This window comes from Trematomus bernacchii, unplaced genomic scaffold (genome assembly GCF_902827165.1).
Source record: "Trematomus bernacchii unplaced genomic scaffold, fTreBer1.1, whole genome shotgun sequence".
NCBI lineage: Eukaryota > Metazoa > Chordata > Actinopteri > Perciformes > Nototheniidae > Trematomus > Trematomus bernacchii.
This window is the reverse complement of record NW_022987776.1, coordinates 344,461-355,268: the sequence shown is the minus strand read 5'-3', so window position 1 is coordinate 355,268 and position 10,808 is coordinate 344,461. Positions and strand designations below refer to the sequence as shown.

At 44.6% G+C, this 10,808-nt stretch overlaps 1 protein-coding gene across 1 annotated transcript in view; it reads right to left on the bottom strand.

Annotated features, from left to right (window-relative positions):
* The window catches only part of syt16 (synaptotagmin XVI), a 31,106-nt gene continuing 20,298 nt past the window's right edge, over positions 1–10,808 (bottom strand). The window contains exons 4-7 of the mRNA XM_034148993.1: positions 7,391–7,570; positions 5,257–5,532; positions 3,324–3,513; positions 1–1,346 (exon numbers count right to left, since the gene is read on the bottom strand). Coding sequence (XP_034004884.1) covers positions 1,033–1,346; positions 3,324–3,513; positions 5,257–5,532; positions 7,391–7,570 — 960 coding nt within the window. The 3' untranslated portion in view covers positions 1–1,032. The remainder of the gene's footprint in view (positions 1,347–3,323; positions 3,514–5,256; positions 5,533–7,390; positions 7,571–10,808) is intronic.

Below are 10,808 nucleotides of genomic sequence, written 5' to 3'. Positions count from 1 at the left end.
CACACACACACACACACACACACACACACACACACACACACACACACACACACACACACGGTACAGCTGCAGAGAGATATTTTTAAAGCCTCTTTTCAGCTCAGCGTTGATGGGTGTTGAAATGAGCGTGGAAATGAGCTTTGAATGAGCTATTGCCCTTTGAAGGAGGCCAAATAACATAATTCAGTGTTGACAGGGGAAGAGATACTTCTCGTTGTGACGGGGGTTAAGAGTCTCCAGCTGCTGCTACTTCCTGCCTGTAGTAAAATGCACGTGTCGAGAGAATATGAATGAGTGCTGAATGTGAATGAGACGCCTCCTTCCTCCTCCACTCGAATCACAAAACCTCTTCACTTCTACCCCCTCTTGAGTTTCCACGCTCAGAATTTGATGGTCACGTGATCCTTTAGTGGTAACACTGATGCTAGTGAGGCTTCATCATCATTTTGTGCGTATGAGCACCAATTCTTATGAAAATCGACAAAGAAAAGGCCAAAATGTGGACATGTCTACCCACTACTCTCATGTGATTATTAGTCCATGTGATTTAACCACATTTTGCGATTGGCAATAGATGGGTCAATCATTGGCTTGTTTACGGAGAATGTGAATGAGACGCCTCCTTCCTCCTCCACTCGAATCACAAAACATCTTCACTTCTACCCCCTCGTGTTTCCACGCTCAGAATTTGATGGTCACGTGATCCTTTAGTGGTAACACTGAAGCAAGTACGGGTTTGTATCAAGATATTGTGCACATTTTAACCAGATTTTAAGAACATTGGGCAAAGAAAATATCTTCCTGAAGCACTCATTCCTGTCCATTATGCTTCTCAACACTCACATGTAATGTAATATACTTTTAAATGTTGGCCATGAGGGTTGTGCAACAGGTCTCCATTGTCAGTGTATTGTGTTGATCAAACGGTGCATGAGTGATGTATGTATTTCAATGTGTTTGTGTTTGTAAGAGTCCAGAACAAATGTCCTTAAGGGGACGATAAAGTATATGGTATGGTAAACTCCCTTTATTTTACGCCTCCAATAAGACGTGCCAGCGGCAGACTTGCTGTCCTCGACTCTCCTTCATATCCTGCCAGTGGATCTGCTCCTCCTCTCCGCTGCTGTTCTGACCCAAAGCGATCCATCCCACCATCTCTTTGCGCTTCATGCTGCGTCGGTTATAGATGGAGACCAGCAGGGTGACGTCCGACAGCTGGAACAACGCCACCTGGAAGACGAAAGTCTCCTTGTAGACGGGGTTGGGCTGTCCGCGACGCACCGACGTTTTACAGCGAGAAATCTCCTGACCCACCGAGTTCAGAAGGGTCAGACGTCCATAGGTGTCTGGAAGAAGGAGGGAGAGAAAGTTAAAGGTCACCTATTGTGCAAAATCCACTTTTTCATGTCTTTTATACATAAACATGCGTCTCCTCTGTGTAAAGAGACTCAGGAACAGGAACAAGGACCCATGTACCACTAATATTACACCGTAGAAGGGTCAGACGCCCATAGGTGTCTGGAGGAGGGAGGAAGGAAAAGTTAAAGGTCACCTATTGATCAAAAAATAGTTTTTTATAATCTGTGGTTAATCGTTATACAATCAAAGGTTAAGCCTTAAAGGTCCCATGTCATGGCCATTTCTACTGATCATGATTCCATTGTTGAGGTCTACTAGAATAGATTTACATTGTTCAATGTTCCAAACTCACATTGGTTTCTCATACAGCATCTCTGTATAGTATGTGTATTCACTCTCTGTCCTACACGGCTTGTTAGAGCTCCTGCCCCCCCCCCTCCCTGTGAGCCCAGTGTGCTCTGATTGGTCGGGACGTTGCGAGGCTCGTTGCTGCTGCGAGGAGCGGAGAAGTTTCCGGGTCGGCGATACAGCGAGAACAAGCTAAACTCATCCTGAGCACACAAACACTCACAGCCGAAGTAAACACAATAAGTGTGGCTTGATATTGAGTAAGAGGTTTCTAACGCTGTGAGAATGGGTCTGCGGAGAGCATTTCTCCACCATCCCAACTCGTCTATTACCAACCAGGGAGCTCTATGCAAGTCAATGGGACTCCCTGTTAGTTAGCCAAGGGATCCTGGTGTGTGAGGGGCTCCGCTGATTGGTCCATTTGGGCCAGTCCGGTCATTTGTTGTTGATCTGGGTGTTCACACGTCACAGAACCCAGGAAGCAAACAATGGAGAAAGAGAAATGTCCAACGAGGCGTTCTGGGGCAGCATAGACAGGTCTTCTCTGTGTTAGAGTTTTACTCTCTACAGGGTGAACTTTGAGGGTTTGAGACTCTGCAGACCGTTTACATGGAGAAGCTTCATAACACACAAGGGGACGGGTCAGAACCAGAAAAGCATGACATGGGACCTTTAAAGTGGCAGTCAATATTTTGGAAAATATATTGTTTATTATTTTGTAGTTTACACCACTAATATTACACCACTAATATTACACCGTAATTACACTGTTATAGCCAGGGGTGCACATAACTTTCTCAGTGAGGTACTCAGATGAGTACCTGGAGTCAGTGTTTGGTACTCCAACTTCTGGCGATTGTCAACGTGGGGGTGGTGGTAGTGTAGTACAGAGCTTCGTGACCGCGGAGCGTGTGAACGTTGTGATCAGCTGTTTTAGCGCAGGGCTGCTGTACAGACCGACGTTAACAGCAGCCCTGTCTGTGCACACGGAGACCGACTCTGTCGTCCGGTGAACTAACCGCCTTCTGGAAAAGCTTCACATTTACGTCGGTACGCAAATGCGCTTTGTGACACAAGTGACGGTACGCATTTCAGATTGTTGCCGCGCATGCGTACCTGCGTACCAGTTATGTGCACCCCTGGTTATAGCACCGATTTTACAGCCTGTAAAATAAATGTATACCCCAGGATACAGAAATCATTTAAGGGTTAAAAAACGAGTAGAAACGTTTTTAGGGTGAGATGATTTCAGAATTGTTTGCATGAAGTCCAACAATTTTCCGACACTGAGCTAAAGCATCAACAAAGATAACACATGTTAACCATTTTCTGTCACGTTGGAAAAAGAGGATTCAAATCCATGTTCGATTGTCACAAACACTTAGCTTCTGCATTTCACCCATCCTTGTCACAAGTTTGATATTGTTATGGCTGGGATCGAACCGTTGGCCCTCTGATTGGTAGATCCTTCGTTCTATAATTCATGAATCATTATCCGTTTGGCTATGATATCTGTGTGTGTGTGTGTGTGTGTGTGTGTGTGTGTGTGTGTGTGTGTGTGTGTGTGTGTGTGTGTGTGTGTGTGTGTGTGTGTGTGTGTGTGTCTCACTGCTGACCTGGGGGTCTGTTGATGGCCAGGTTTCTGAAGTGGCTGCCCTTGATGAGTTCCACAGACATTCGTCCCGTGGTGGCGTTGTAAGTGAGACCGACAAGCAGCTCGGGGACGCCTCCGTGCGTCAGAGACTGAGTGGAAGAGGCGCTGTCGCTCTGAGAAACTGCAGAGAGACTCAGCTGGGAGTCCAAACTCTGAGGAAACACAGAGACAGAATCACAGTTTGAAACAATCGCTATATTACAAACAATCCCTTGACAATTGATGGGATTGATGGCAAAACACACGTTTTGTTCAGCAGGATATCTCCACACTTGCAATTGCCAGAAGTAAAAAGCTAATGTTGGGCTATAAAGGAACTACTGCACGGTCACATGACTTCACGTCAACACCGCTAAACTAAAGGTGGCTAATGTTGGGCTATAAAGGAACTACAGCACGGTCACATGACTTCACGTCACCACCGCTAAGCTAAAGGTGGCTAATGTTGGGCTATAAAGGAACTACAGCACGGTCACATGACTTCACGTCACCACCGCTAAGCTAAATGTGGCTAATGTTGGGCTATAAAGGAACTTCAGCACGGTCACATGACTTCATGTCACCACCGCTAAGCTTAAGGAGGTTAATGTTGGGCTATAAAGGAACTACAGCATGGTCACATGACTTCACCTCACCACCGCTAAGCTAAAGGCGGCTAATGTTGGGCTATAAAGGAACTACAGCACGGTCACATGACTTCACGTCACCACCGCTAAGCTAAAGGTGGCTAATGTTGGGCTATAAAGGAACTTCAGCACGGTCACATTACTTCATGTGACCACCGCTAAGCTAAAGGTGGCTAATGTTGGGCTATAAAGGAACTACAGCTTGGTCACATGACTTCATGTCACCACCGCTAAGCTAAAGGAGGCTAATGTTGGGCTATAAAGGAACTACAGCATGGTCACATGACTTCATGTCACCACTGCTAAGCTAAAGGAGGCTAATGTTGGGCTATAAAGGAACTACAGCTTGGTCACATGACTTCATGTCACCACCGCTAAGCTAAAGGAGGCTAATGTTGGGCTATAAAGGAACTACAGCACGGTCACATGACTTCACGTCACCACCGTTAAGCTAAATGTGGCTAATGTTGGGCTATAAAGGAACTACAGCACGGTCACATGACTTCATGTCACCACCGCTAAGCTAAAGGAGGCTAATGTTGGGCTATAAAGGAACTACAGCACGGTCACATGACTTCACGTCACCACCGCTAAGCTAAATGTGGCTAATGTTGGGCTATAAAGGAACTACAGCACGGTCTCATGACTTCACGTCACCACCGCTAAGCTAAATGTGGCTAATGTTGGGCTATAAAGGAACTACAGCACGGTCACATGACTTCACATCACCACCGCTAAGCTTAAGGAGGTTAATGTTGGGCTATAAAGGACTATACCTACCTAAATAAACCTACACACATTCACACACCATTGGGATCAACTTAGGTTTAAGTATCTTGCCCAAAAGACACTTCAACATGTTGACTACAGGAGCGTTGGATCTAACCTCTGACCCTTTGATTGGTGGAAGACCTCCTTAGCAATATACCTTCTTGTTTTGGTAGCGGCGGCTTCATTGTTGAACTCTAACCAGTCAGTGTTGAGTAAAGTATTTGTCCCAATTAATGTTGGATAAATGAAAAAAGACGGCAAAGTGGTTCTTAATACGTTTTTAAATGACCTGAAGCTCCACCAGAAACCGATTTAAACTCATATTAGGACCACAGATTCTAGGGATTTTAAAGTTTTGATAGTAAATAAGCTTAAACCTTAATATATACAGTATAAGTCATTCTTTTACCCATGGATTGATGATCCTATTGCTAATTGGCACAAGTTTACCGTCCAGAAACAACTATTTCTCCCAAGCAATAGTCACCCCCCACTCACCTTGAGGTTGCTGCGAGGCTCCATTATCAGCGTTGTTTCCATCGTCCCTCCGTTTGGATCCATCCCCCCCAAACGAAGCACCTTCTCCCCCATCATCTTCTCGCGGGACATCCTGGAAGCTCCGAGTGCATAAAGCCTGAATCTGATGGCCGACATCTGCATCTCGGAGGCATCGAGGCGCGAGAAGCGAAACGTCTCGTTGAAATGAGGCAGAGATCCTTTCTGCACCGTGGTCTTGTGGCGCTGCTTCTTTGAGGGAAGAAGCACCATGTGCACCTGTAAGAAAGAATCAATATATTGTGCCCGAACTTTAAAGGTCACCTATTCTGCAAAATCCACTTCTTCATGTCTCTTCTACATCAACATGTGTCCCCTCTTCTTCATGTTTCTTCTACATCAACATGTGTCCCCTCTTCTTCATGTCTCTTCTACATCAACATGTGTCCCCTCTTCTTCATGTCTCTTCTACATCAACATGTGTCCCCTCTTCTTCATGTCTCTTCTACATCAACATGTGTCCCCTCTTCTTCATGTCTCTTCTACATCAACATGTGTCCCCTCTGTGGAAAGAGACTCTGAAAGTTTCAGGAACAAAGATTCTCTCTCTTTTTGATCCATTTATATAAAAACCTGTCTGAAAATGAGCTGATCAGATTTTGGCCACTTTATGATGTCATAACGATGTTTTGTCTTGTGTAACCATTAGCCAATCAGCAACCAAGGTAACCCCCCCCCCCCCCACCTTATCACCTGAATCTCCTCTTATACCCTTTCACACCAAGGCTTTTCCCGTTCTAGCTCCGTGCTAGAGCTTTTCTGATTCAGAACCGGTTCTTCGGTTTAGGTCCGGCTCTTTTCACACCGCTCAGAGCCCGACTGGTGCTGCCGCTGCTGCATCATGACGTCACAGTTTACGTCGCTGAGTTTCTCCCCAACGGAGCGCACCTCACAACAACAACGGGCCGGGGACTGCGTCGGGTCGATGATCGTGTTGCTTTTAATCATACGAAGCCAGATTAAATTAAATAACGACTTCTCCAACCCTATACTTTTCTCCAGAGTGCCGTGGTTCATTGTTTATTAATGTGTTTCAGCGGCATTTACCGACCGCTGCAGTGCTGGCTGCTCTTCAACAGGAGTTTATTCTCCCGTTAGCTCCGGGTTAGCTCACACGGCTCTAAAGTATTCACTGTCTGACTGTCACACAAGCAGCTGTTACATATCCCCAGTTCCCCTTAAGTGAATGTGTGTCAGTCTGAATTGACGCTGTTTGGTGTCAGTCTGAATTGACGCTGTTTGGCATCACAACGCTGTTATGAAAGTTTCTCTGGTATAACATGGGTGATGTTAGCATAGCAACCGAAGCTAAACTGACTACTTGCTAAGCCGTTTTATACAGGCACTTTTTACCGACGTATTTTTCATTATGATTCTACTTGTGATAGTCGGACATGACAACCTGTGCAGCCCATGTATTGATTCCATCCGATAGCTGCTATAATAACAAACAAAACGTCTGCCTGCTCTCCACAATGATCAATAACAGCGAACGGATGGTCAAAGTAAGGTACAAATAAACAGAATCACACGAAGCCTGGTTAGTGTTGCCTGACTTTATAAAGCGTGTTTTTTTTTTACAAGTGTGTGGTTGCGTTCTAGTCACTTTGCTCAGCGCTACTGCTGGTTACAACTTTTATTTGCCGTACTCGCCTTAACTGTTATCTCAGGTTAATCTCGCCCCCCTCCGACGTAAGCGGTTCTTGCTTCTACACGGACAACTTTTTGGTGCTCGAAACGAACCGGATTCCGGAGCTTAGAGGCTGCTCCGCTGCGGTATGAACAGGAAAACCCGGTGCTTTTCAAGCTCCAGCTCCGAACCGGCCCCGAAACACCGTTGGTGTGAATGGGGTACTAGAGCACCATTGAGTTCTTTGTAACCAAATCTCTCTCAGAGGGGCGTGGGGAGGGGCTCCTTATTTTCATCTAAAGTAACAGACAGAGAATCAGCTCTTTGGAAACAGGGCTGAAACAGAGGGGATTATGGGTAATGCTGCAATGATCTGTTTGGTCAAGCTTTGGAGAAGCTTCCTGGTCTTCTTTAGACTAACTCTTGGTCTTCGAACTAAAGACTCACCTGCCAGGAGTCCATGCCGCTGCGAGCTTTATCTGGAATATCCCGGGCAGCGATCACAGAAACCAGAAGCTTCTCCGTGTCCGCACGATACTCCAGAGAGAGAACCAGATCTCCACATTTAGAGATGGGGGGTCGAGAGGAAGAGCTCAGCGGCTCAGACGTGGGCTCATCCTGGGGAGGCTGGGAAAGAGAGGAGGCATATTTTAATTTCTTTGTGCATAATTCAGCATTGACTCCGGTTAAAGAGGGCAGATTCTTAGACTTTGTAAATGGAGCTGTTTGCTATTTTCAATCTCTATGCTAACCATATCTTACAGCTTACCTATATTGTATGTTGCACTGTTGGAGAAGCCTAGGACTTAAGACTGTCATCACCAACAACTACTCTGTCGTTACAATGCATATTTAATAAAACCTTTTAATATCTAAAATGACAAAAACGAGATATAAAAAACCAACACTCGACCTCAGCTCTCCACCAGAAAGTGAATAAGTGCCAACCTTACATGAAGACACTTAAATCAAAATCAGAATTTGACAACAAGCCGATAAAAAAAGCCACAAAACTACAAACTTCAATCAATCAATCAAAGTTTATTCATAAAGTAGCGCATACTATGATTACAGCTTCTTTAGGTGATGGTAAAGAAAGATGCTAAGTGAAGGAAGAGACATATAAAACAAGATAATAAATTCAATAAGAAGACAGAGTTGCTCCGAGGCGTTTATATATACACACTGCAAAAATGTAAAATCTTGCCAAGTATATTTGTCTAATTTCTAGTCAGAACATGTCGTTACACTTGATATAAGACTTAAAGGTCCCATGTCATGCTTTTCTGGTTATCACCCGTCCCCTTGTGTTATGAAGCTTCTGCATGTAAACGGTCTGCAGAGTCACAAACCCTCAAAGTGCACCCTGTAGAGAGTAAAACTCTAACACAGAGAAGACCTGTCTATGCTGCCCCAGAACGCCTCTTTGGACATTTCTCTTTTTCCATTGTTTACTTCCTGGGTATAGTGAGGTATTTCTGGTATAGTGACGTAACGGCTCCGCGGATTGGTCCAAAAGAACCAATCCGCGGAGCCGTTAGGTTACGTCCGGAGCCGTTACATTTGGACCAATCCGCGGACTTCCTCACACACACACACTCGGCGGGACGTTGCGAGGCTCGCTGCTGTGAGGAGCGGGTCACTGTGAGCTGGCTCACTGGTGTGGGGTCGGCGAGACAGCGAGACACCGTGGAACTCAGCCTGGGCACACACACACACTCCCAGCCAGGCTGCGGGTGTGTGTGTGTTTGGGGCTGGGCTTCGCTGTGTCTCGCTGTCTCGTAGACGGCCACTGGGCTCACAGGGAGGGGGGGGGGCAGGAGCTCCAACAAGCCGTGTGGGACAGAGAGTGAATACACATACTATACAGAGATGCTGTTTGAGAAACCAATGTGAGTTTGGAACATTGAACAATGTAAATCTATTCTAGTAGACCTCAACAATGGAATTATGATCAGTAGAAATGGCCATGACATGGGACCTTTAATAACTAAGGTCTTGTTTTTAGACAAGGCATCTTAAGCATCTTTCTAAGTCTCTTAAAAACATCTTATTTTAGAAGAACATCTCCACTAACTAACATCAGAAAACAGAAAACGTTGAAGCATTTCTGTCTTTTTTGTTACAAATTCCCTAATTCTGCTCAAATATACTTCAAAATAAGTTCTCACAGCTAAACACAAGATGTCATTTATCTAATTATTCCATCTTTACTTCAAGAAATCTCACCAAGCCATTTTGTACTTGTTCTATTGGCAGGTGTGTTCACTTATTAAAAGCGAAAACACCTTGTTCTTATTATACATTTACTTGTTTTAGGAGCATCATTTTTTCCAGTGCAGTATCTTCTACAGCAGGCTTCAGGGTTAGTGTTATTTTTAACTAAATCTGAACTGATTAGTCTCTATTTATAGCTTTACACACAATCCTCTGGAATATGAAGAGAAAGGCGACAGAGGAGGAAGAAGAAGAAGACGTGCAAACAAAGACTCGCGTCCTGATCCCCGAGCGTGACGATAATCCCCTCAGCTCCACAAACAGATCCTTCCTGCAAACAAACTCTGCTTCAGGATCCACAAATCCTCTGGAAATGAACCCAGAAATATATCCGCTGCGTTTCAAACATGTGGATTTATGTCATTTTCACAATGGAGAGTCTATTTCTGTATTAAAGGAGGTGTTTTCAAAGTGTCTGCAGCGTAATCCACTCCTGTTTCATCGATGCAGGGACTATTTTAATACTTTTTATAATAAATATCTACTAGTTGAGGTAGTACTATTAGCAGTATCAGCAGTTTAGCATTAGCATAGCTGTTATATAACTATATAAATAAACCACTTAAACACGCCTCTCCCTTTCCCTCTCAGTTTTTTTTGTGGCTCGACTGAACCAAAACACATTTGTTATTTATGAAACGTTTCTCTATATCAGTGTCACCCTCTGTGTGTGTGTGTGTGTGTGTGTGTGTGTGTGTGTGTGTGTGTGTGTGTGTGTGTGTGTGTGTGTGTGTGTGTGTGTGTGTGTGTGTGTGTGTGTGTGTGTGTGTGTGAGTGTGTGGGAGGTGTTCACTGCACAGATTGCTCCCAATTTCAAAGTGTGATTCGGTGACTGAGAGGTTGTTAAATTCTACATTCCCACTCTCTTACATTAACCAACACACACATAAATACATGTTAAATAGGTGTAAGCAAGTTCACACACACACACACACACACACACACACACACACACACACACACACACACACACACACACACACACACACACACACACACACACACACACACACACACACACACACACACACACACACACACACACACACACACACACAGTGATTATTATTCATGAGCTTCTGTTTGTTAGCCAACGCAGCGAAGGACATATTAACTATTCATACAAACCCTGGAGGCCTCAGTGAACCATGTTTGCTTCTTCCCAAACGGACCAGAGAGGACAACATGGCCGAGTGATAATCCGTGATTATCATGACATCACCTCTGCCAAGCATGATGGGAAACAGGAGGGATGATGGGAGCTCACTGACCCCTTTAATTAATCCCTGCCTTAGTTTCTCCTTTTTTTTTTTAGGTGGTTATTGTGAGCTGAGAAAGAGTTGAATGTTTCTCAAGAGTCAGTTTCTAACGTCTCAGTCTGGAGTGAAGTGTGCACACTACAAAACCTCAACATCTTGCCCAGTATCTGTGTCTAATATCTAGTTAGAACATGTCTTTCCACCTGATATAAGACATAATAACTTCAGAAGTGACACTGCAGTGAGATATAGGCTCTTGTTTTTAGACAATGCGTCATCTTGTGAAGTCAAAACATCTTATTTTGAGTTGTATCTCAGATGAAACACAT